The sequence below is a fragment of the Argentina silus genome, assembly GCF_951799395.1.
Source record: "Argentina silus genome assembly, chromosome: 16".
Lineage (NCBI taxonomy): Eukaryota > Metazoa > Chordata > Actinopteri > Argentiniformes > Argentinidae > Argentina > Argentina silus.
This window is the reverse complement of record NC_139670.1, coordinates 13192582-13220081: the sequence shown is the minus strand read 5'-3', so window position 1 is coordinate 13220081 and position 27500 is coordinate 13192582. Positions and strand designations below refer to the sequence as shown.

General features: G+C 43.7%; 2 protein-coding genes across 7 annotated transcripts in view; both read left to right on the top strand.

Moving 5' to 3' along the window:
* Positions 1-19749, top strand: part of ptprea (protein tyrosine phosphatase receptor type Ea) — a 50481-nt gene extending 30732 nt beyond the window's left edge. The window contains exons 3-22 of one of the 6 annotated variants that reach the window (XM_083687029.1): positions 6324-6398; positions 7157-7253; positions 7802-7875; positions 9230-9286; positions 9824-9960; positions 10896-10986; positions 11463-11539; positions 11713-11749; positions 11911-12008; positions 12973-13092; positions 14118-14281; positions 14514-14649; positions 14827-14976; positions 15356-15449; positions 16006-16082; positions 16188-16322; positions 16725-16850; positions 16949-17100; positions 17522-17657; positions 17772-19749. In XM_083687029.1, the coding sequence (XP_083543155.1) occupies positions 6329-6398; positions 7157-7253; positions 7802-7875; positions 9230-9286; positions 9824-9960; positions 10896-10986; positions 11463-11539; positions 11713-11749; positions 11911-12008; positions 12973-13092; positions 14118-14281; positions 14514-14649; positions 14827-14976; positions 15356-15449; positions 16006-16082; positions 16188-16322; positions 16725-16850; positions 16949-17100; positions 17522-17657; positions 17772-17846 (2103 nt within the window). In that variant the 5' untranslated portion in view covers positions 6324-6328 and the 3' untranslated portion in view covers positions 17847-19749. The other 5 variants (XM_083687030.1, XM_083687031.1, XM_083687032.1 and 2 more) reach the window with 5 other exon arrangements.
* A 4291-nt stretch (positions 19750-24040) lies between these two features.
* Positions 24041-27500, top strand: part of entpd1 (ectonucleoside triphosphate diphosphohydrolase 1) — a 10992-nt gene continuing 7532 nt past the window's right edge. The window contains exon 1 of the mRNA XM_083687336.1: positions 24041-24132. Within this exon, the coding sequence (XP_083543462.1) occupies positions 24117-24132 (16 nt within the window). The 5' untranslated portion in view covers positions 24041-24116. The remainder of the gene's footprint in view (positions 24133-27500) is intronic.

The window sequence follows — 27500 nt, the reverse complement described above, 5'->3', positions numbered from 1 at the left end:
CAGAATTCTTTTATTTGGCCAAGTGTATTTGCACATACAGGAAATTCACTTGGTGAGTCGTAAGAGAATCACAGAACACTCACAGTGGATTTTCCTATTATTCAGAAGGTCTGGGCTAATCCATGTTCAGATCTGTGAGGGGGGTGCCCTCCCTCGAAAGACTTCACATGCATGTCTCTCACTGAACACCCCTACTCCTCAGGGCTCGGTGGAGAGGACTGACAAACAGTTAGAACGACATGTCTTGCTCAGGATGCCTGTGTGTCTCTGTCCACTGGAGCTGTTCTTAAATAGACTGGACATGCACTACATCCAACACGTACTGTACTGTGACAGTCCCTCGGTTACCATGGGAACTCCCTTGTGAAGAATTAGCATCAAGACATCTATTACCTTCTCCTGTTTCACACCCTGTTCCGTTCAGTCTGAGCTAGCCTATACCCGTAGGCTGGCTTGCTGGCTGGCTGGCTGGCAAATGACCACAGTGAATGCTCGGCCTCGCTCTAAAAAGATGTCTTTTCAGTTGTAACACCAGATGTTGAAATGAGCAGTGTGCATTCATGTTGATTTTCAATAGTCATTGACTATTGACTTGATTTCAACTCCCGTTGAGCTATGCCTTTCGCGCACCTGTGCTGTTTTGACAGAAGCGGACTGAACCATTTGGAGTGTTAAACATGGACACTTCCCTCCAACTGGGTGATGAAGTACAGTCGGAAAGTAGTTACTGTACACAACGGTGCTCGCTACCAGATGGCCACATCAACTTTTGACTCCTCAGTACAAGTCTGTGAGTGTGTGTATAGAAGTCTGTGGTCCTTTAAATAGACACGCCAGGCTACTCTAGCACTGAAGCAGAAAGACTCACAAATAACAACGACCTACTAACAGACAGAAACTGTCCAACAGAGGAGAGAAACACAATTGTAGCTGACAAGTTATTCTTCCATAATGAGTCCCCCCCCCCTCTCTCTCTCGCTCTCTCTCTCCTCTCTCTCTCTCTCCAACTCTCTCTCTCTTTCTCTCTCTCTCTCTCCTTCTCCTCCTCCCCATCTCACCCTCTCTCTCTCTCTCTTTCTCTCCCTCCCCATCTCACTCTCTCTCTCTCTCTGTCTCTCTCTCTTTCTCTCCCTCCCCATCTCTCTCTCTCTCTCTCTCTCTCTCTCTGTCTCTCTCTCTCTCTCTCTTTCTCTCCCTCCCCATCTCTCTCTGTCTCTCTCTCTCTCTCTTTCTCTCCCTCCCCATCTCTCTCTCTCTCTCTCTCTCTCTCTCTCTCTCTCTCTCTGTCTCCCACACACAGGTTGGTCAGTCTAAGAGGCCTGGTCAGCTTGAGGGTAAACAGTATTGCAGTTCCTGGCCAGGAGAACTCAGTGTACCGAACACTCACTCAGCCTGGTGAATATGTGTCCCCCTGTTCCGAAATACCCTCTCAGGCTGATTTATTCAGAGAGACAGAGAGAGAGAGAGAGAGAGAGAGAGAGAGAGAGAGAGAGAGACTGACGGTTCTCAGAGGAGAGAATGTATCCACAAGTCAACTGAATTGACAGTACAATTCCGTGGCTGTGTGGTGTTTTTTTCTCTCTCTCGACTGCAAAGACTTGCCTCGCTGTCATGCGAGCTCGAAGTCTCTTTTATCTTTTTAAATTGTAACAAGCTCGTTACAATTGTGGCTAATAAAAGAGTCACACGTGAAACAATAGCTCTGAGGAGCAGGGCTCTCATCACAGAGCACCGTAGGAACATTTCAACGTCTTGTCACGAAGAGAGCAGGCAAAATGCAGCACAGCAAAACAATCCCATTGAGGCGCATCAGGATGTTTCTGTCTTTGATTTCAAACTGTGAACTGAACAACACAGACTTCAGTCAGTGAAAAAGAGTAAAGAAAAAACATCAAGAGTGTGGATTCATTGTTTTTTTTCCCGAGAGTGTAGTGTAGCAGAGAGCTGAAATGTCTTTGTAGTACTCTCCTCTTCTGTCATCTGTGTGAAATAGGAGAGGGTGACATCACAGAGTAAGTGACACGTTGTTTTTGTGCGGTAAGCAGGTATTTAGAGGTGTCAAGTTGAGATCAACAGGAGAAGAACTCTGACTCATGCAAACAGTTCCAGGTGCAAGGGACCCGTCCCTGTACATTAACTGTGTGGCTGTGGTAATTTTGTGTGAAAAGATGTCTATAAATCTATGAATGCTACTTTTAGTGAATTTAATATTCTCTTCCTTTGCGGCTGAAAATCCCCCTGTCCAACTGTACGATAGCATCAGTTTCTTCCAATAAGAGTATTTTTTTCATAACACGTCAAAATGCTTTAGAACTGCTGTCTGTCACATACACGCTCTTAAATTCTGTGTCCGGTGTTATTATAGCTGTCAGTTGATTGGTCATCGCCTCGTGGTTAGTTTCGCGCTATTGTTGTCACGGTTAGATTAGTGGTAATTTGTTGTTGGTTTTGTGATGACAAAGTGGTTTGTCACAGGGCTGAGGCTTGGCCTAAGGGGATAATTCTCTCTCTCCACATAACCAAAACAACTATTTTGTCTCTGTCGAAACCTCATTCCTGGCTGTCAATATAGCTGACTATAGGCCCTGTTCTCAGCCTTATACAGGAAGCAGATTGTACCTAGGGACAGACAGACAGACAGAAACACAGTCGATGCTTGAGTAACTCGGGACATACCAGCCGACTAGCTGGACAATATCCTTACCCAGGGCTACGTGCAAATGTCTCTGAGTGGGATATAAGGAGGCCTATAAACCGGCCCCAGTGCAAGCATATCCCATGACCCATTTCCATTGATGACATTTGGGTGACGGATGGGTGGCTGAATAGAGAAAGGACAATGGAGGGATAAGCATAAACAGATGATGTTGTTGATGTTTACCCCATATCTCACTGCAATGTGGTCAGTGACTAATAGTCTAACGATGTGAGAAAGGTTCGGGTCGGATTGGACTGGTTGTACTGATGGGAGAATGAGGAGACAGAGAGAGAGAGAGAGAGAGAGAGAGAGAGAGAGAGAGAGGCGATGGGACGTCCGGTGTGAAGGAGAGCGAGGAATAAATCTGTGTCTTTCGTGATGAGAGGGGGCGGGGGGGGGGGGGGCTTCACTCCGCATTAGAAGGGAACTGGGGGGACTACACTGTTATTATGACAGGTTGAATCACTTTGATGCTGGGAGTCGCTAATGAAAGGTTGACTCGGAGTTAGGAGGGAGTTGGGAGAGCTGGGCTGTGGCTGCAGCGGTGGCGGTGGTGGTGGTGGTGGTGGTGGTGAGAGGATGATTCCCTGTGAGGGATGTGATTGGGACAGGATGACATCTCTGGAGGGGGTAGACAGGGGAGGGGGACGATGGGGGACTAGAGGGCTTTTAGATAGAGCAGTAATGCTCCACTAAAGCCCCAGGGTCGAAGCGCTGAGTGAATGTCCCTCACACACACACACACACACACACACACTCTCGCACACACACACATACAGACACTCACACAACCTCAGGGTCGAAGCGCTGAGTGGATGTCCCTAACACACACACACACACACACACACACACACACACACTCACATGCACACTCACATACACACCACACGCACACTCACATACACACCACACGCACACACAGACACACACCCACACAAACACACAACCCCAGGGTCGAAGCGCTGAGTGAATGTCCCTCACACACACACACACACACACACACACACACACACACACACACACACACACACACACACACACACACACCAGACTGCCATGCCTTAAGCAGGACTGTCTGTAGTTAGGGTGGCGGTGACATAAATAGAACTCACACATTTCTATAACATGATTACACCACAAACATAGCAGTCTTCCATATGGGACTGCTGGTTTCACACACACACACACACACACACACACACACACACACACACACACACACACACACACACACACACTCACACACACACACACACACACACACACACACACACAGTACAACTCATTCATCTCATCCTCCCACTGTACAAGCATGGCCAACTCCCTCTGTGTTGCGCCCTCCTTCTCCTTGTCCCAGCCGATGACATTTGTACAGGGAGGAGGGGTGAAGGCGAGGGGAAGGATGCGGGGGGGGAGGGGGGAGGGGGGTGGTAGGGGGGGACTCCTCTCTCATTAGAACACTCTCATCAGTCTCCCCCTGAGAGAGACTGACATGCCTGGCTTTATTAATCGCCCCAGGAAATATTATTGACCCCGACCTTCTGTCGCAATGACAGGCCTGCGCAGGGGCAGAGTGTGCCTCCCCTCCCTCCCCTGCCTTCCCTCCCTCCCTCCCTCCCTGCCTCCCCTCCCTCCCTCCCTCCCTGCCTTCCCTCCCTCCCTCCCCCCCTCCCTCCCTCTCTCCCTCCCTCCCTCCCTCCCTCCCCCCCTCCCTCCCTGCCTTCTGCTGTGTCGTAGACCACATTCCTTTGCTCTCCTGGTGAGACTGCAGGACACTGCAGCAGTGGCAGCGCCACCGCACAGCAGGAAGCAGGAAGCTGACTTCGTTGACACCACCAGTGTGTTGTAACCGCAGCTGCATAGCGTGTATGGCTGTGTAGCGTAGCATGGCTAGCACTAGCAGCCTTGGGGCCTGGGACTCCTCACTGTCACTGCCTGGGGTTTTTAGCCATGCTAGTTTTGCTAGTTATGCTAATTTTGGCTAGCACTCTCTTTTCCTAGGCTTCAGCAGGCTGCATCTGTCTACTGAGTGGACTTAGTTCACTGTAGTTATGTCCTGAATGCTTTGAGCTCTTACCGGAAATAATAAATCTCATGTGGTTTATACTTATAGGCTTTTGGATCAAATACGATTATACCGGTCTTTGTTGGAGCAGTTGTAGCTTTAGATACAGTAGGTCGTGTTCAAATGGCACACTGTACCAGGAAAGCTGTTTGGTGCTGAATGCACTGATATCTATCTCTAGCCACAGGAGCTTGTTTATTTTTAATTGAATGTGTTTCAGGAGGTCCCAGTGTTCAAAAACTGTCTAGAAATGGGAGATCTTGTCTCTCTCTCTCTCTCTCTCTCTCTCTCTCTCTCTCTCTCCTCTATGTATTTCTTCCCTTGAGAAAATGGCTAAGATGATTGGAGCTCAGGAGTCAGCTGAGACCGTTAGAGTTGGAACACGGGGCCAGATCAGCAGAGGGAGAGAAGGGAGGAGAGGGAGAGGGAGAGGGAGAGGGAGAGGGACAGGGAGAGGGAGAGGGAGAGGGAGAGGAGGGGGCTCCGGGCCAGGGGCCTAGTCCCCATGCTCCAGTGACATGGCTTAGGGCAGGCTGCAGATTGCTCTACCCATGATCCAGCCCAGCTAGCCAGCCAGCCTAGCGCTGAGCGCTCACTCTTGGATCTGAGTCAGCTAGTGATTACTACTGCTCCATATCTGGCCCCGGTTAAGCATGTATGCTACGCTAACACCCGGAGCGTGCTATATGTGTCAAATCATACAATGTGCTTAAGTGGGGTGTAGCAGATTTCGTTTTTTCAAACTGCGGGAAAAGGTTGTAATCTGCTTTGAAAACCGTGCTCTCGTGCTTTTCATTGATAATCAGACCATACAGAGAAGAAAACACACGCTAATGCTATGGCTGTAACGAACATAATATGCCTAATGGTTTAACAACATGCTTATAGATGTGTAAATACCATATCCGCATGCTTTTATACATCCCACACACACACAAACACACACGTGTTGGATTTCCATGGACTCCATGAAGATGCATGTACTTCAGTATTTCTTTCTGTCCTTTCATAATAGGGAATTTAAAAAAATGATTGTTGTGTTTAGAGTATGTTTTCGATGCACTGATTTTTATACTTTTGATCACATCTACGTCTTACCTCAATGGGTTTTGCATTCTCAAGAACTAGGCGGAGGAGACCCAACTGGTTTAGGTCTGTTTGTCTGTTGTGCCACCTTGTGGAGGATAAGGGCATTACAACCTGTTGTACGCTTCATTGGCAATGATTCATGGCCAGGCTGACTCCCTCCAGTAGGTGTAGGCAGTACTGTCTCTCTCTATATGCTGACTTTGTGTTTCAGGGAGGTATAGTTAATGTGTTGGTGGTCACTCAGAAACATCCTTTTGAGCAATTCCCCTTAAAAAATAACATGTGGCTCTTTTAAAAAGCACTGAATACAGTATGTTTCTTAAAGCCTTGCTTTTAATAAGCCAGCCACTATTATTGTATTAAATCGTTTGTATGTATTTATTTCAATGCTTATATATATAGATAGTAGGCAGTTAATTTCTATAACACCCTGATATTAACACTTCTCTTTTTCATTTTGTGTTTCTGCAGTCACAATGGTCCTAGTTCTGTTTTTGGTGGCAACTACTACCACAACCAACAATTCCTCCAATGGAACCGCCAGTGGTGAGTGGGCATCGTTTACAAGAACAAAAATGATTTACAAGAAAGAAGAAAAAAAAAAAATGTCGTTTTTCCTTCTTCTAGCATTGTGACTGCCTATGGCTGCTGGTCCGAGCATTGATTACTTTATCTTAGGATTATGATTACTTTAGATGATTCACTTACTTAAATGCGTATGATTAACACTTAGGATCGCAATAGGATCCAGAAGTCCCGACTTCCAACAATTGCCATGGATATTTGACATGCGTCTGTAACATGTAAATCCTGTTTCTATATTGCATGACGCACAGCTGCTCCATACGTGTGTTGAAACCTTGTTATTACTGGACTGCATCATAGTTACGTTGGAACTGGATAAACTTCAAAACAGTCATTTACAGCTTATTGTTGTCATTTGTAAACATAGGTAAACACTGGCTGTGAAGGCCTTATCCCTGTCTGCTCTGGAGCTGCTAATTTTCTCCTAGACAAATTGCCAGGTTTAAATGAGGTTGCCCTTCCTGATACTTATCGCTCCAGACAAAATACTGCTGAAGCAAGTTTATTAAATCAGGCTTCTGTCCAGACCATAATAATGGGCCTAGCACTGCCAACCATAACTCACACTACCCCCCCTCTACCACCTCCAGAGCAGCATGGTTAGCATGGTCTGAGCTCAGCAGCTCTTTAACGCCCTGCTCCCTGGGCGGCCTGCGGCCTCTTCCTGTTCCTTTGTTTACACTGCCTCTTTCTGTGCCTCTCCTTCTTCCTCCCTCCAGAAGACCACAAGTACCCCAGTCCCCACGTCCTCCCCACAGTGCTGGTGCTGTCCATGCTACTGGTCATCGTTGTGCTCCTGGCGTGGTACTTCCTCAGGTAAGAGTCACCGCCACAAGGGTGGGGTGGAGCACCCGGGCAGGCTGCCAGACTGGGGGAAGGCTGCCAGACTGGGGGCAGGCTGACGTCATCCGTCTTCCTGCCCAATCAGCGAGGCGGGGCAGGGCCCAGGCAGGAACTTCTTGTTGCTCACGCTGCTACTGCTGCTGCTCAAAGTGAAACTGACAGCCAGGCAGGCAGGTCAGACAGAGAGAGAGACAGAGAGAGAGAAAGACAGAGAGAGAGAGAGAGAGAGAGAACTAGTGTAGCCCACAGGATCCTTCGAGTGCCGTGTTCTATGTTCTCAGCTGAGCGAAGCCTGGCCTCTAATGAAAAGGAGCAGCTTCTCAAGCTTCAGATGGTAGGTAGAGATAGAACTGGTGTTTGGAAAGTGAACTTGAATTCATACTGTATTTGACTGTATGAAATCAAGGTGGATTTATCTTCTATGTTCCCTTGTATCTCTCTCTCTCTCCCTCTCTCTCTCTTTCTCTCTCTCTCTCTCTCTCTCTCATATTCTCTCCTTTTACCTTCTTTCTACCTGGCAGGTTAAGAAACCAGAGGAAGGCGGTCGTCACCACAGTGGACAAGAAGATACCCAATGGCATACTGGAAGAACAAGGTAACTTTTCTCATTTCTTCCACACAACCAGACACGTTGAGAGGAGGGAAGACTTAAGGAGAGAAGTCCTTTTTCAATACTCTCAAGTTAAGTTAAGTCAGTAAGTCAATAAACACTGAAAACTTGACTTGACTTGACTTGACTTGACTTGACTTGACTTGACTTGACTTGACTTGACTTGACTTGACTTGAGAGAATCGAAAGGACTCTTCATGTCACCCTCTGTTTACTGTTACCGTCAGGTGGTTGCGTTTTACTTCCTGTGGGTTATTCTGTGAAGGAGATAACATATTTCAATAGCATATTTCACACGATACAGAAGCTCAACTCAGAAACCATAATCATCCATGTCATGTGAAATGTGCAACTCAACAGGGTTTCTGTAAAAAAAAAAGAAAACATTATAATCATGTTTTGATATACAGTAACTGCAATGAGTATTCAATGTCAGGTCCAATGCTTGACTTGTACAGAGGTTTGTTTGTATTTTTGAAACGTTATTATTACAGCTGTTAGACTTTTGAGGAAGCAGTACCGTCCAAAGGATTTACTGTACAGTATGGGAAGTATTTCTTATCAAACAGCACAATGGAATGTATGGAGCAGGTTCCTCCTGGCCCTATTCTCACCCAGCTCCCTGATTAAAATCTTACTGGGATATTGTTTACTTGACATGAGCAACCACAGCACACGCCCAAACGTGTAACCAACTTCCAATGTAGTTCTAGACATTGATTGAGTTCTTTGTTTTGGTCATGTTTTGAAAGCTTTGGAGACAGTGGAGTGTGTGTGTGTGTGTGTGTGTATGTGTGTGTGTGTGTGTGTGTGTGTGTGTGTGTGTGTGTGTGTGTGTGTGTGTGTGTGTGTGTCTGTGTGTCTGTGTGTGTCTGTGTGTGTGTGTTTGTTTGTTTCTCTTCTCTCTTTTCCTTCATCCCTGTCTCTCTGTCTTTGGAAGCTCACTGGAAATTTGTAACAGCACTTCTTAGTCATTTTACAAGACATACAGTACCTCCTCTCTTTGGAAATGTAACAGTGCTAACTCACTCACTGTATCAGTCTTTACTTGTTAACCTGTGAGATTGGGCAGTAACCTGCAATATTCAACTGTCTCCCATATCCTCATGCTTGTGACGTACAGGTGAATATCATATATGAGTTCCTCACTGTGTATCCTGCTCTGTGTGCGTGTGTGCGTGCGTGCGTGTGTGTGTAGCGTGCGTGCATGTTTGTGTGTTTGCATGTGTGTATGCTTATGCGTGTGTGTGTGAGTGTCCTACCTCCCTTGGTGTGTCATCAGGGTTTGGCTCCTGTCTCCCGTTACAGCTGAAGTGTGTGTTTGTGTGTTATGTTTTAGACGTCAGTACAGAGCTTGGAGACAGTGCTGAGGCGTTAAACACACCCTCTCCACCAGGTCAGGTATACAGGGTGTAGGTAGCGGGACTCTCATGTCACTAACACACCTCGTGGAATCCTAGCTGTGAACATTTTTCCAAACTTTCCCAAATTCTGGACTCACAAATGCCGGGGTTGCTTACAGAGTGTCCTGTACTTTTGGGGGCTTTTGCTGGGTTTCTATTGGGTCCGGACTGTGCCTTCTAACAACTAGTGAACTTCAGTGATGGTCAATAGACACTCACTTTACAGTGCCATGATCTACACCAGTCATCTAGCATATGCATATTTCATTTGCGTGTATGACAAAATGCATCAGCCATAGACCATTTATACGATGATACTTTTGTAGTATATAACATTTGAATAGCACATAATCAATCTGATCCTCGATGTACTTTCCGTATGATCCTAGACCTGCTGTAGAGATAGATGAAGTGATCTTCCTACAGGTTAACACAATCATGGTTCTAAAACTCTGTGTTCTATGCCACCATGTGTTCCTGTATCTAACCCCCCCCCCCCCCCCCCCCCCTTGTTCACTACCCTCCTACAGAGCAACAGACTGTGGTCCTCCTGCCCCGGTCCCCCTCTGCATCTAAGACCTATTTCCCCATCCCTGTGGACTGTCTGGAGGACGAGTACCGGATCCGCTCTGCTGACGACGGAAAGCTCTTCAGAGAAGAGTTCAATGTAGGTTCTCTTCAGAGAGGAGTTCAATGTAGGTTCTCTTCAGAGAGGAGTTCAATGTAGGTTCTCTTCAGAGAGGAGTTCAATGTAGGTTCTCTTCAGAGAGGACTTCAATGTAGGTTCTCTTCAGAGAAGAGTTCAATGTAGGTTCTCTTCAGAGAGGAGTTCAATGTAGGTTCTCTTCAGAGAAGAGTTCAATGTAGGTTCTCTTCAGAGAGGACTTCAATGTAGGTTCTCTTCAGAGAGGACTTCAATGTAGGTTCCCTTCCTCAGACAGGACGGGTGACGTCGTCCACAGAGGTCTATGGTAGAATGAGAGTAGTTTCAATGTAAAGTGTTTGATTGATTTGATATTGTTTCTTGTTTGAGCAAGGTCACATGAATACGAATTAAAGTGACACAAGCCTAAATCTAGATTCTTCGTAGAATGTGGCAGAAAAGATCTGCACATGTTGGTTGATGACCCTTTGGAAACGCTTCCATGTTCCTTCCATGAAGTGGGCACTATGATGTGTTGTCTTGTATGTATTTTAATATCGTGAGGAAATTCCAAATTATGTGACACATGTATGACATTCATAAAAATCTCCCTTGGTCTATTTAAGGGTTATGACTCAAGATACATGGACATGTTAATAGAGTCTCAGATTTATGAATAAGGGTGTATGTGTGAAATAACAGTAGGAAATATATGAGGAGTTTCTGTAAATGAAAGAGGAAGTTTATGTTGCTCCATTTAATGGAAGTCTATTGACTGTAGGTTGAAGAGGAAGTGACCTTACACTGGCTGAACAAAGCACTATACAATACACTCACTGTACCAGAACACAGAACCTGCAAAGTCAACCTGATCTGTTCTAGAGGATGTTTGATTATATAAAGGGTTGAAACACGTGTTTTAAGAGGTAGTTGCTGACTGCAGTTCTGTTTTGTCGCAGTCCTTGCCTGGTGGCTACACCCAAGGGACGTGTGAGGAGGCAAACAAGGAAGACAACAGAGAGAAGAACAGATACCCCAACATCCTTCCATGTGAGTGGCCGAGATCATTCTCTCTATCTGATTGGACAGGGTTGAATAGATGAGTGTGTGAAAGTCGCACTTCATATATTTGTAGAGATAATGATTTCCTGGATGTGTGTGCGTGTGTGTGTGTGTGTGTGTGTGTGTGTGTGTGTGTGTGTGTGTGTGTGTGTTTCTCTCGTCTCTCTTCCCTCTCTCACTTCCTTCATCTGACTCTCTCTCTCTCTCTCTCTCTCTCTCTCTCTGTCTCTCTGCAGTTATGTTGCACCTCCGTCATTCAGTAATTCTATATGCATCCTCGCAGAAAATCTTTTTTCATGCACTCTGCACAGTTTCAATTCCTCCCAGGCTCTTCATTGCTTAACCCTGGCTTCAATTTCTACTCTCTTCTACTCAATTTCTTCTGTTCTTCTATGAGATACAGTATATTGAATGGATTGTTGTTGCCCATACTAAAATGTCATAAACACCTATGTGTTGAACAGACGATCATTCCAGAGTGGTGCTAACCCAGCTGGATGGAAACCCCTGTTCAGACTATGTGAATGCCTCATTTATAGATGTGAGTTCTGTTTCATTCCTTGTATTTTCTACTATAGGCATATACACATCACAACACTGCACTTATACCCCCACTGAAAAAAATAGATAACCATATTTATTTTGCAATATACTGTAAATGATATAGCTGTATATAGCTTCAAAGTGTAACACTTATGTTTTCATCTTTATTAGGGCTACACAGAAAAGAACAAATTCATTGCAGCACAAGGTAAGGCTGAATGAATCCATGAATCAAATCTGTGTCGTATTGTACAGTAGATATGTCATTTACGTGTCATCCTATCTTCTAAACGTATTAAGACAAGCAGCTGATCACATTGGGTTTAGTCCAGATGTTTCCACAGATCTAAGTAAGCTGTTGTCTTTCAGGACCAAAGCAAGATACTGTTGCAGAGTTCTGGAGGATGATATGGGAACAGAAGGCAGCAACTATTGTCATGCTGACAAACCTGAAAGAGAGGAAAGAAGTGAGTGCTTTAATGTCTGTTTTCTTTTTCATTTGACAAGACTTCCTCACTGTTTTTGTTTGCATAATGTTGTTGTCTGTTGCCAAAGCAGAACCACACATTTGCTTGAGTGACTTCAAATGTCAAATGTCGAGCCATCTTATTCCCAATCTCCCCATAAATCGTGTAAAAATTCCATGTCTACTCTTTCCCTATGAAGTCCCAGGAGGCTTTACCGAGCAGAAAAAGAGAGAGAGAGAGAGAGAGAAAGAGTTTTGATGCTCTTTATTGAGACATCTTCACATAGAATGTAACACACCGACCACAATAGGCACGAAAACACAAAAGGCAAAACCGCCCCCTTAAAAACTTTCCCAACCCCAAACAAGCCACAGTACACAACACAACAGCTCAATACATATATCACTATACATCACACAGAGAGAGAGAGAGAAAGAGAGAGAGAGATCAATATGAACACAATTGAAGGGAGATTAAAATCAGCTTTTGCACAGTTTAAAATCGATGATTTAATCATGGTTAATAATGCCCTCTAAGGCTTCTACATGATCAATAAGCAAACCTTCATTAAGTGGTTTTATCCCCGCCTCTCTCAGACAGCCTGTTTCTGATTGACTGGTTGCCAGATTAAGCCCTGGGATTTCCAGTGCCGTGTCTTAAGTTACCTTAAGGATCAGAATGTTATGTTGTACATTCAACATTGAAAAAAGAATTCTCCCCTGTTTAGTTTGTATCATCAATAGGGAGATTCATAGGGAGATTCAGATTTACTTTTGTGTGTGAATATAACAAGAAAACCACCAGACTATAATTTGCACACTGTATACTGTAATACTGTATACTGTAATACTGTATACTCTTTAGGTGCCATGTTGTTTTTCTAACTATAATCTCTAGAATGTATAAATATGACTATAACTAGTATGAGTGTGTGTGGTGACTCACTGCTTCCCTGTCTCCCCAGGACAAGTGTTACCAGTACTGGCCTGACCAAGGCTGCTGGACCTACGGGAATGTCCGTGTCGCTGTGGAAGACTTCACTGTGCTGGTGGACTACACTATACGCAAGTTCTGTGTACAATATGTGAGTTACTTACTACAAAGACACAACAGCTTTATAAACAAAAAACTTTGGAAATGTCCAAAAAAGACAAAGTCACAAAGCCAAAAACTCCAAAATACTCTATTTCTTTGTGGGCTAATTTCTTTAAAATAACAGAAACTACAAAGAGACAAATAAAGCTTGTCAGCTTTAGTTAAAAAGTGCTGGCATATCTTATAAACAGCACAGTATGATACCATATTATAAATACCTGCAGTATATTGAGGTTATATTCAATGGTGTATTTTATTTCAAATGTATATTCTGTCATGCTCAGCATCACTGGGCATGGGAATGAGATTGGGTACGGATATGGATATGGGCTTGGGGTGAACACACCTCACCACATGAGCCAGTATCAAAGCCCACCAGGGGTAATAATAATCCTCCTGACTCATCCTCTTCAAAGCTCCTCCTGGGGCCAGGGCCTATTGTGTCTGCAGCGTGGCTGCAGCAGGTGTGCTGTGACAGCACCCACAGCTGACAATAGCCCATTCTCAATTGTTAGAAACTCGATTCCTCAGGTCCTCCTCCGTCCTTCACTTGTTTGCTTCTCAAAAAGTGTTGTAGTAGAATATCTAAAGGGGGGGGGGGGGGGGACGACGACACCGAGATCTTCTCCTCCAATGTGTTTTGAGTAGGAAGTGATTGGAGGACAGAGGAGAGGACACACAACTTTCGGGGTTTTTTTTTTAAAATGTTTTTTAGGCCATTTCTGCTTTATTGGGATAGAGACAGTAGAGATTGACAGGAAGGATGGGAGAGAGAGGAGGGATGACATGCAAGACAGGTCAAGGGTCCGAATTGAACCAGGAACCTTGCGATTACGTGGTAAGCGCATTAGTGTGCTACGCCACTAAGCGCCCCGACACACGGCTTTCTAACAGTTGAGAAGGGGTCGATGTGTCTGTGATCCGTCTGTCCAGCCGGCCAGTGATGCCTGCTGCAGGGGTGCTGTTCCCCAGAGCTGACTCTGGGTTTTTGTTCTGTTGGTTTGTCTACTGTAGCAGGCCAGCGACGGGACCAAGACCCCCAGGCTGGTCACCCAGCTCCACTTCACCAGCTGGCCTGACTTCGGGGTGCCCTTCTCCCCCATCGGCATGCTCAAGTTCCTCAAGAAGGTCAAAACGGTCAACCCATCCTTCGCTGGGCCCATCGTGGTCCACTGCAGGTACCGTATGAGGGGCTGCTGCTGGTACTTGATTGATTCACTAAACTCACATTTAGTGAATCAATCAATGAATTAAAATCATTAACATCATATTTTACACAAATGTGTTCGTTCTCGTAGTCCCTTTCATATACGGACACATATCGGGATCGTTTTTTTGCTTCTCGGTAACTTCCATGCTCAGATTCTCAGGTGCTAAGCTGATTGGCTGTGTCTCTCTGTGTCTCTGCAGTGCCGGAGTGGGGAGGACAGGGACCTTCATCGTCATTGACGGCATGATAGACATGATGCACGCAGAGCAGAAGATCGACGTCTTCGGCTTTGTGTCCAAGATACGAGACCAGCGCTCACAGCTTGTTCAGACAGACGTAAGTCGGCCGCAACACTTCTCCAAGAAATACGTCGGTCTCTGGCGCTTTTAGTAATGTAAACATTTGTTTGACATCCATTTAACAAAGCTAGAAAACTAGCACTTATTTCAACGCAAGCATTTTCATTCATACTCTTGTTATATGCGCATGTGTTTGTCTCTTTGTGACACCCAGATGCAGTACTCGTTCATCTACCAGGCCTTGCTGGAATACTACCTCTACGGAGACACGGAGCTGGACGTGTCTTCTCTGGAAGGTCACCTGCACAAGCTCCACAACACCTCGGCGCCCTTTGACAGAGTGGGCCTGGAAGAGGAGTTCAGAGTAAGGCCCTGTCTCACTCACATTGTTAAAGAACGTAAGATCTAAAGCCTTTGTTTGACATGACTCCTCGCGTCCTGTCCTTCGTCCTCCACTTAGGTCCTCCTGAAAAATGCATTGGAGGAACCCATGCATGGTCTAAGGGGAGGAACCTAGGTCTTCTCCTCGTGTTCAGTCGGGCATGAGTAGAGAGGACGCGAGGAGTTGTGTTCCTAACAATTGAGAAAAGGCTCTTATGTTTCGCTATTCTGACATAATAGCTGTGGTATTGCGTTGGCGTACTTAGCAGTTGCTGTTCAGTGAGGTTTGAAATTGTTTGTATCGCTAAAAATAGAAAGGTGAGTATATTGACACTCCAGATCTTTTCTGTCGTGTCCCCCAGAAACTGACCAACATGCGGATCATGAAAGAGAACATGAGAACGGGGAACCTCCCAGCCAACATGAAGAAGAACCGAGTTCTCCAAATTATTCCATGTAAGGAACGTCCGAAAAGTTCAACCACCTCCCAAGCAGAATGAAACATCTATTTTCAAGTCCTGTACTGTATATTGCGTCATGCAGTATATTCTGATTCGTGACAATTTGTGATCTCATGATTACATTGTGTTCATATCTACTTTTAGAACTAAGTGAGAGATACTATCAAACCCTTTTGCTTTCTCCATAATGTAAGCATTCAATTGCATGCAGAAATAGAAGGGAAAGCCATTGTCTGTGTACCTTTTTACATAGTTAGTATTTATATACTGTATTCAAACCTTTATAGATAGTGGTGTCATTGAGAAGTCGAGATCTTTTACCCAGTCCTCCTGTTTTAATTGCCCAGCTCTCAGCCTGCAAATATTGTTTGGGAATTCAAACTGTAAATCTTCAATGACAAGACCAGACCTGATCACATTCCTTTCCTCCCACAGCCAAAAACAGTGCTCGTTTTTGCTCAAACTGTTTCTTTTAATGGGTTTCACATTTGACATGACTGTATAATGTATTCTACTGTTTCACTTATGAATATAAAACTGTATTGTTCCAGATGACTTCAACAGAGTGATCCTCTCCATGAGAAGAGGCCAGGAATTCACAGATTACGTCAATGCATCTTTCATAGATGTAAGCACTTTATAACCTTGCTCTTCATCATTATTTAAATGAATACATATACCTTTAACAGTGGGAATAATGATTAATAAATGTGTTTTTTGTTGCCTCCCTCAGGGCTACAGGCAGAAGGACTACTTCATCGCGACCCAGGGTCCCCTAGCCTACACCGTGGAGGACTTCTGGAGGATGGTGTGGGAGTGGAAGTGTCACTCTATTGTCATGCTGACTGAACTCCAGGAGAGGGAGCAGGTGAGCAGGAAACTCACACACCACTTTGAGACTGTACCTCAGCAGTCTACTGCTAGAGCCAGCTGATGTGGTCACAAGCCTTCCCACATGAAGTTTTAGAAATACTGAGCCACAGATAGACTATGTGTAGCCAGGTGGTAAAGCATAAAGCAGTATTTGTTTGATTCCACTAGATGGCACTGTCCCTTTGAGAGAATTCGAAATAACGCGTGCAAGGTGTTATGGGATTACACCTGCGCAGTGTGTAATGTATTACATAACATATGCAACAGCATAATGTTTGTGTTCTTATATTTCTGTGTACTAAACTACCTCAACCCGTCTACCCCAATGGTAACAAGGCGACAAGTGGATGATGAGGTAAGCAACGTTAGTCTGACTGTCATGTCTGTGATTCTGCAGGACAAGTGCCTCCAGTACTGGCCCACAGAGGACTCTGTGACGTATGGAGACTACACTGTAGAGATCAAAGGAGACACAGTGTGTGACACCTTCAGTCTACGGGATCTGGTACTCACCTTCGGCCCGGTAAGCTCATGGAATGACTGTATCCTGAAGAAATGGGAATTAAGGACCGGAGTACAACTTCTTGTTCTTTTTTTTTAATTCTAATCTTCCATTCGCAGGAGAAGCAGACGCGGCTGGTCCGGCACTTTCACTTCCATGGTTGGCCAGAGATCGGCATCCCAGCTGAGGGCAAAGGGATGATCGACATCATCGCCTCCGTGCAGAGGCAGCAACAGCAGTCAGGAAACCATCCCATTGTCGTACACTGCAGGTAAAACAGGTTGTGACCCGGCCCGTCTGTTCATGTCCTGTGGTACATGCCACTTTTACAAGCCTGGCGTTACAACAGCCACGCAGGGTCATAATTACAGTGGAGCTCCGGAGGGACGAGAACCCCTCCTAAAAAGTCCAAATCATCTACAGTACGTTGGCCACTCTCAATAGTCAGTGTGTCATCCTGTCCTCATGTCATCTAGTCAGTGTGTCATCCTGTCCTCATGTCATCTAGTCAGTGTGTCATCCTGTCCTCATGTCATCTAGTCAGTGTGTCATCCTGTCCTCATGTCATCTAGTCAGTGTGTCATCCTGTCCTCATGTCATCTAGTCAGTGTGTCATCCTGTCATTTAGTCAGTGTGTCATTCTTGTCCTCAGCCACATGAGTGACCATTCTTCCTGCATGTTTCCTCTCTAGTGCTGGTGCAGGGCGAACAGGTACGTTTATCGCTCTGAGTAACATCCTGGAGCGGGTGAAGGCAGAGGGACTGCTGGACGTGTTCCAAACTGTGAAGAGTTTACGAATGCAGAGGCCACATATGGTTCAAACCGTGGTACGTCATTTGGTACTTTTGAATAGAGTACATCCCACAGAACTTGTGTGACTTGTCATGTTTCTAATCGTCCCAATGCAATGGTCCCTAACAGCTGTTCAATTCTTTTTACAGGAACAATACGACTTCTGCTACAGGGTGGTACAAGACTTTGTTGACATTTTCTCAGACTATGCCAATTTTAAATGATGAAATTTGCCTTAAAACATATTTTTGTTCAATGTTGTTTTTCAAAACCAGTTGGTCAGGATTTATGTTTCCTTAACTGGATTAAATGATCTTCTATTTTGCTATGCACTTGTCCTTATTGTAACTAAAACTCCATCCCCTTGCTGTAATATACTGTATGTCAATGGATGAAAATTGTAAATGCCAAAAGAAATGTAAGAGTAATGTATATTTCACATCATGTATATTAATTATTTTGTCATGGAGTTGTCATTCAAGTGTTACTTTAACTTTGGTCTCTTCATTTCAACTCATGTTGTTGTAAGATACTGTACTTTTGTTAGAGTTTTTAAAATCTTGTTCATTCTAACCGAGTGTTATTTTTGATTTACCATACATGTAATATTTTTAAAATTGTAGCTATTGTTAATGTATTTATGTATTGTTGCTGACCTTTCATTCTTGCATTTGGAGGACGTTATGTGAATGTTAAGATATTTTATTTATGTAAAAGTAACTTCTGACATCTGTTGATGGCTTCTGTCTGTGATCAGAAGTGATATCTACTCTATCTTTTAATTTCTTCGAGATAGATGCCCATTTCAAATATGAAGGTCTTTACAATGCAATCATCTGAGAAAAAATGGATGATTTCAGCCACAGTGCAGAAAACACACAAATATGCAAAGCATGGAATTGCAAGGAATAATTTCCATCGACTTTATTAAACTGATTATGTACTTCAGTCCAGCAAAGTGATATGCAAATGCACATATAATAAAAACAAACTACTAGTAATACACTAGTAATACTACAACCATATAACAGTTTGCCTTTAGTCTGTTGACGATGGCAGATATTTTGCTAAAGCGACTGCACATATTCTTAAGCACATGTATATTGTCAAGCATATTGCCAAGGACTTACAGACATGTTTCAAAGGTTTTATTAAGTAAAACAGAAAAGCTGCATTCATCATTTGTACATATTTTATATTGCTAAAGGGGAATGGGTACATCCTATATTAATGCTGAAGTGCTCATTTTTTATGTTTCTTTATTTTTACTCCCTCTAAAAAGTCCGTGCATACATAAAACATACATTTCTGATGTTGAGGCAATAGTCACAAAGAGACCTGTAATTGGAAAATTAGTAAATGCACACAATAAACAAAACAAATAAACAAATAAACAAAACAAAACAATACGGTGAAGCACAGTGGGCATAGTTTTACACTTACAATAGGTTGATTTAACTGATTCACTTAAATCTTTTTGTAATATATCCGCAAATATGAAAAATAGTCTCATAAATCCTAGAGATCTTCTCTAAGCTTTAATTAACCATTTACATTGAAGTGTAAGGTCAAGTATTGCCCCTAAATATTACCTCTAGAACACCAGCGGTGCTTCCATGCCACTTTTATCCAGGTTACCCACTAATCTCAGAACATCACCTCAATGCCAAGAACCAGAGGTCCTCTGTTTCTTTACCAAGTACATTTATTTGTCTTGCTTGATACAGTATGTCTTGTTAAAACAATGGATAAAGATGTGCTAACCATGTGAAAGCTGAAAGGATTCATTGGAATGAGGTTTTGAGATGTGAGACACTGTTTGGAGGAGTGGAGATTTAGAAAGCTAGCCCAACTTCAGTCACACTTTACACAAAGTATGCCTTTATGTTGTCTGATAAATGTGAAGCATCTGTGTAGGCTTTATAGAGGGCTTATGAAGGCTTTGTTAAGTTTAAAATGTGACCCAGACCTCCTGTACTTTAGATTCCCATTTTATTTCCTTTGATCTAAGAGGTTCTCTTCAAGTTGGAGCACTTTGCTTTTTGCTTTCTCTGCTTGTTTCCTGTCTGTTTTGGATTTTCAATGTCTTTTAAATGGAGACTACAATATTAAATTAATTGAAAAACATGTATTTTTCCTCAGTAAATGTACTTACGTATGTGTATTACATAACAATTCAGTATGTATTGTAGGTAGCCATATGTACATTTGAGGCAGTCTGCATGGTTAACACGCCCAATGCCCACTGAAGATAGAGCAGATTTTAGTATGGTTATTAATGTACTATTTATGTGTTATTAATAGGACAAGAGCATCCTACAACATTTCCAGAAAAACATACAGTTTGACAATGTCCTAGTCTAGCTATAGCCTATTCTGGTTGCATTTCACCACTGAAACCAATGATTGACTCGTGACTGCAACATACATAGAAAATTGAATGGCATACAAAAATTCATAGAAAAATATTTCAAGTCAATAATGCAATTGAACAATGTATAGGCCTACAGTATATATTTTTATCTAGACTAGTTTATTACATCAACCAAATCATATATGATTTATTGATTATAGGGCAGTCTTCAGTATTTAGCCTGGTAGTTATTTTACAAGACCATGATTCATAGCACTATGGGGTCTATTATGCATATTAGCATATATATATATATATATATATATATATATATATATATATATATATATTAGCTAACACAAATGAACCTAGCAAAAATGGCCTATATTTTTATACTACATTGCTTTTGCAATACATTTTGCAGTGCTTTCAAATCAGTCTACCATTTATTAGCAGTATAATTTTCTCATCAAGTCCCTTTCAGTTGTGGTCTAACCAGAGCTACACTACAGGGAGTAGAAAATATATGAACCACTAGAGGGCATTGCACCACCATTCTGTTTGGCAAAATAATATCCTCTATGTTATTTTTCATTCTGTTCTATACTCTCTAAGGGAGAGATATATAACCAACTAAAAGAAGGGTGGAGGATGCGACCATGAAAGCTGCATTTAACAACTCCAAATCAGTGATACTGATCAAGGTCCAATGTTTATTTGTGAACGATAACTGCTTGCTGTGTGTGTGTGTGTGTGTGTGTGTGTGTGTGTGTGTGTGTGTGTGTGTGTGTGTGTGTGTGTGTGTGTGTGTGTGTGTGTGTGTGTGTGTGTGTGTGTGTGTGTGTGTGTGTGTGTGTGTGTGTTTGTGTGTGTGCCTTGGGTTCTGGGCACTGACTCACTCCAACCCTGAACCTAAAATAGAACCTTCCTGCCACTCAACAGTGCTGCCCTCCCCAGACAAGAGGAAGTCCAGGGACATGAGAGACCCCTTGTTTATTTCCACTTCCTCAGAGACATAAGCACTATGGTAACAGGAGTCTGGGGGTGGAAATAAACGGTCTCATGAATTATACATTGACCCTGACCCTGACCGTGACCCTATCCCACCACTTTCTAACCCGAACCCATTACATGTTCTAGGGCTTCCTGTTGTCCCAAATATAGGAGGTTTACTCCTAACCTCTTACCCCTGTGGAGAAAGCTCTCTCTCTCTCTCTCTCTCTCTCTCTCTCTCTCTCTCTGGATAAAAAGCAGACATGAAAGACTGTCAACTCTTTGTCTGAGTAGATATTTTAACCCTGACCTTAACTCAATCACACTGCTTTTAGCTCACGTAACAAGTGCCAAATAATGCATTAGTGTTATCTCCTCTCTTCATCTTCTATCTCACTTTCAGCGAAATCTCTCTTCGCAATTTGTATGGGTGGTAACTGGTAAACTGTATGGGTGGTAACTGGTGAAAATCCCACAGCGTTGTAGCACTCTCTTGCCTGCACTGCAGGTGGGTGGAGTAACGGTAATAGAGGTGTGTTCAGGACAATGAGCAGGTTCAAGCTCCATTAGGTGTGCAGCGCTTAAAAAAACACTAACATTTCAGACACACCCCAAAGTGCCACTGCCTGCACCCCGTGCCAATGGCCACAAGCCAGCACCCACAAGACAGGTTTTGATGCTGTTAAAATATAGCCCTCTAGGTCTTTGTTTCTTTTCTCAATTTCTTTCTTTTCCAGTGTACTTTTGTAGTTCAGCAGCAAGTTCAGCAGCAAGTGATTTGGAAAACAAAGAGAAAAGGTATCCCAGTATTCATGATATATATATATATATATGCTATTTAAATAGCATATATATGCTATACACTTTTATCTAAAGCAACTTACATTGCAGTGAGAGCATACATCTCAGTATATATGGTCCCAGCAGGAATCGAACCCACAACCTAAGCGTTGTTAGCGCCATGCTCAACCAACTGAGCCACAGAGGACCACAATGATGGTGGGGCTACAGTCTGGGCCGCCTTAGGGTTGAGCATACACAGTGGTGGAAGAAACTTCAGTCTTGTTCCAGTGTGATCAAGTAAAGACTTTTTTATCTCATCGTATTGCAATATGGAGAGACAAAATCTTTCAACGCAGACAACCCATCTACAGAATGCTGAGATTTCTCTGCTGGTCTCACTGCAACACATCAATCAATTCAAAGCAATCAGGCTTAAAGATAAGAAAGCAACTGCCCAAGGACGACTGGATGAGTCACGCAGTAAGTCCACATTCCAAAAGGTGGACACACCGAATCATAAGCCCTGTGTTTAGCTTCAGTTCCATCATTACAGTAAATATATTGAATAAAGTATTGGACAAAAGCCAAAACTTGTGAGGTCCATAATTGTGAGGTAGTATGTAATGATTAATAATAACAGCATGAACAGAAAGCAAAATACAAGCGATTATAAATAAACAAGACATGATTCATATTTCTTTCAAAAATGACTTCTACACAGTCGAACGTGAGATTTGTTTGTCAGTACTTGGGATCTGCTGAGTGTTTAATGTGGAGATGATGGATGAAGTCTGTGTGAGCAGCCTAGGTTTTGAAGCCATCTGTGGTGTGATGTTTGAGTCTGTTAATGGAAGGGGTTTGGAAATCTCTCTCCTGTCTCCTCTCTCTTCTCTTTCTCTCTCTCTCTCTCTCTCTCTCTCTCTCTGCCTCACTCCTGTCTTTCTCTTCTCTCTTTCTTTCTCTCTGTTTGCTTTCCCCATCTCCCTCTCTCAGTTCCCTCCCTCTTCATTTGCTAAAGGTGTCTGGGTGTTTTTAGGAACCAAAAGAGCTGACGATACATTAACCGGTCGACAAAATGAGGCAACAATGGACACACAAAGAAAGGGACAAAAACACACACACGTCAGTTCTGAGGTCACATCAGTGTTAGAGTCACTGAACTGTCTCATGTTTGGTCACACCCTAACCCGGTGTTTAATTTGCCCTGTCTCCCTCAGGGCACACACTGTCATGTATCAGTATTGGTGTCATGGTTGGTTTCTGAGGCTGTGTTGGTGAGTTGGTGTGTTCTCAGCAGTGAGACAGGAAAGGCTTTGTTTCCCGCACTAAGAGGGGTTGTTCACCGTACTTCCGCTCTGCGAGTTATAACAATGCTGTCCCTCACCCAGGATTTGCCAACAAACACATCCAGGTCTTCGGACTTCAATAATGACGTTGAATCTTGAAGGCTGCAAACTCCATCCAAGATTTGTATTTGTAGATATCCCCCATTCACTTTGAACACCTCCGAAATCAGTGTCAATCATTCACTCATCTGTCTCCTCCTCGGTTTACTCCAGTGGAGGCTGTCGGAGGTAGAAATCGGAGGACGGGTTCGTTGTGATGCATGGAACGGAATGAGGAATAATATCAAACACGCGCTTCCTCTGTTCTAGTCTCACCCAGCATTTCTCTAAATAGTTACAGGTCTTACTTCAACTTAAATGGTGGCCATCATTTTCATTACCACGTTTTTGGATTCTGGACTACAGACTTGCAGACTCTTCCCCATAAACCAAATAAGCTGGAGCGTAAACTCAATTAACCGCTGACTTGTATAAACATCTAACAACCCTTAGATAAGAGGGTTAATTGTTCCTTTGAAGAAAGGCTACTGCGATAAGGGAGGTCAATGGAAAGCAGCTTGACTGTGAGTGATATCACCCCCTGCCTGCTGCCTCCTCCCTCCAGATCTGAAGATGCTTTCATGTTTGACCCACTTTTGAAAACACAGAGAGAGGCGGAGAGAAAGGGCCAGAGAGAGATGGTGAATTAAAGAGACGGAGAGAGAGGGAGAGAGAAAGAGAGAATGAGAGGAAGAGGGAGAGAGAGAATGAGAGGAAGAGGGAGAGAGAGAAGGGGCACAGCAATAGAGGGAGGGAGAAGAGGGAGACTATTTCAGTGGGGTGGTGGGGTGGTGGTGCAGGGGGGGGGGGGGGGGGAGTGGGAGGAGGGAAGGGAAAGTAGCCTCCCCTAATAAAGAGACTGGATGTGAAAGGAGGTGAAACATTAGACAGAGGAGAGTGTTGTGTGAGAAAGGGAGGGAGAGAGAAAGGGAGGAACATAATAAAAGACCATTGTATTGCTGCTGAGAGAAAGGAAACCCATGGCTGCACAGAGAGGTAGGTGTACAGCTACGCCTGACACACACACACACACACACACACACACACACACACACACACACACACACACACACACACAGGGACTCTGTCTCTCACACACAAACAGAGACATACACACACAAACAAACACAAACAAAGACACTCCCTCACACCCACACCCACCCACACACACACACACACACCCACACACACACACACACACACACACACACACACACACAAACAAAGACACTCTCTCACACACATATACGCAGGGGCTTATTGTCATTCTGTGGCAGACCCTTATAATTATATTGGATTGCATATAGGTGTTCTGTAGCAGGTGTCTGAGAGTTATAGAAGTGTATGAGTGTTCTATAGTAAGTGTGAGTGTTCTATGGCAGGTGTCCTAGTGTTATTTAGCAGGTGCCTGAGTGTTCTATGGCAGGTGTCCTAGTGTTCTATAGCAGGTGCCTGAGTGTTCTATGGCAGTTGACTTGAGTGTTCTATGGCAGTTGACTTGAGTGTTCTATGGCAGTTGACTTGAGTGTTCTATGGCAGTTCACTTGAGTGTTCTATGGCAGTTCACTTGAGTGTTCTATGGCAGCAGTCTGAGTTCTACTGCAGCTGTTAAGCAGGGGGTCTTCAGTCCATTGCATCACCCAGCAGGAGCCTGGGGGCTTACAGTACAGAGGGAGGAAACTCAGCTTTATGAGATTATGCAGGAAAAGAAACCCAGTCCATGTCAGATAGATCAATACCAAAGTCTAAGATGTTCCTGTAAAGTCCATGTTCACGGTAGAGCTGGCTGGAGTACATAGAATATGATAGCTATAGAATATGAAAATAAAACACTGAAGACTAGATCACAGGTCAAACATAAGACATACATTTATTCCCAATGATTACCTATAACGGTTATGGACATGATCGAACAAACTCAACACAAGTGGTCACATGACCAACTAACACAAGTTAAGATTATGTTATATCCAAAAGATATTTCATGATTAATAATGATTGATAATGCTTCGCTCATTCCTGTGTGACAGACAATCGATCATATCGGATCCTAGATTCCATTAAGAATACCCCAAATGCTATGTTTACCATGCCCTCAAGTTAAGATGAATCAGATTGTGAGGAGTTTACGCTCAGGCCAACATCTGAAGCTGATGACTCACTCTACGTGTCGTTAACGATGCATGTGAACATTAGACATTAAATGGGAGAACCTGGTCACGATTATGTTGTGCTGTATTACCAGAACATTTATCTAGCGCACAACACCACATTAGTGCACATAGGAAGAATGAGAATAGAGTATCAACAAAATAACCAGTTAAACAGCTTCAAAGCAACATATGACTGGAAGTTTTAACCATACATTAACGTGCGTCAAGGACAACACGGGAGAATGGTGCCCGAGACGGGCCTAACCCAAACCTCCAAGAATATCTTGCTGTCCCTCTCCTTAAATATCATTCCCAACCAAGGACAAGGTGTGAGATACATTACAATCGCAAAGGAATGGCGAGAGTGTGATTTCTTCAGACACATTACAATCGCAAAGGAATTGACAAATGGTGAGGGTACGACTTCTTCAGGATGTCCGCCAGGCTCATTCAACTGGAAATAGTTACACACATTGAAGTCAAGGCTGGCGCCACCAAAATCCGTCTACGGGACAACCCAGAGAGGACGTATGACAAAGTCATAACTCTTGATACAAAGCAGTGGTTTCTCACACCCGGGCCGATGACAGTCCTCTTAGCTTCTCTCAGCCTGCCTCCATTCACAGCGGAAGTCCACTTCCTCTTGCTGAACAAGGTCAGGGGTCGCTGAGGTTCCCTATTTCTAACAGAAAGTGACAGGGTTGGTTTTGTAATAGTTATGTGTTTGATTGTTTGTTAGAAATTGTGGACCAGTGGTCCTTGTTCTTAGAATGACTTCATTAGCATCTTTCATGAAACCCAATGAAAGTACTCTGAGGCAAGAAGCTGTGTGTGTGTGTCTGTGTGTGTGTGTGTGTGTGTGTGTGTGTGTGTGCGCGTGCGTGTGTGTGTGCGTGTGCGTGTGTACGTGTGTACGTACGGCATTCAAGTGTGTTTGTTTGAACTTGTGTCTGGTAATTGTCAGTTTGACCACAAGAATGGTGCAACATGACATAGTCAGACAAATTGACACCTGTGTACTTTTCTTTAGATCTTGTTTTCAACCCCCATCAGCTTTAGGCTGCCCACGGTTTCTCGTATTGACTCATCACATAAAACAGCGTGACAAAAGACACACTTCTCTGTCTATCTGTCTCCCTCTCCTGTCACTCACTCTCTCCCTCTCTCCTTTCCCTATCCCAACATTCCCCCTCTCTTTTTTTAATTTCCCTTTTAACATTCCCTCTTTTCCTTGGCGTCTCCCTTCTCTCTGTCCTAGCACTCTGTCTCTTTCTGTGTGTGTGTGTGTGCGTGTGTGTGTGTGTGCGTGTGCGTGTGCGTGTGCGTGTGCGTGTGCGTGTGCACGCTAGGCCTATGATCTCATGCTGTAACTCACAGAGGCAGGTGAGCACAAGTTACCTTGTCTCACTGTTTCTATGTATGTGTGTTTGGTTTGGTTGGCAATGGCATCATTAAGTCTCAACCCTGTGCATTAGGCCTCCACATACTACCCTAGGAAATGTGTTTATGATAAGATGGTTGTTATTGTCTCTTGAAAAAGAGCTTTGTCTTGTGTCTAAACACTCCAGACACCAAAACACACGACAGCTGTGATATGAGGGATTTCTCTGTGCTTATTTCTTCCATCTGTTTTCACCATCTGGCTAAGACTGAAGTATGGGAATCCCTGGCTGGCGCTGCCATGATATGATATATTTAAGCTATCAAATGGCATATTTGGGACATTGTATCATGTTCCTGTGTAAATTAGGCTCCTGGAATGAACTCACAGAAGCGTATTTTCCCTTAGCCCTAAGGTCTTGAAAACAGGAGATGACTGGTTCAGCTTTTATCAAAGAATAATAGACAATTAGGTCTTATCAGACTGAATTCATCTTATGTGTTTTTAGGCAACAGTTATGCTCCAGAGCAGGTCATTATGAGACGCGCACACACACACACACACACACACACAAAGGAATACGCTTTCTTGAATGTAGAGATATACACCACCACCAATCATTTCAAAACAATGGCAGGATACTCAGGGTGAGTTGTGTGTGTGTGTTGTGTGTGTGTGTGTGTGTGTGTGTGTGTGTGTGTGTGTGTGTGTGTGTGTGTGTGTGTGTGTGTGTGTGTGTGTGTGTGTGTGTGTGTGTGTGTGTGTGTGTGTGTGTGTGCATTCTGTACATGCAGAGTTACGGCCCATAGAAATTAAGTTGATGTAAACTT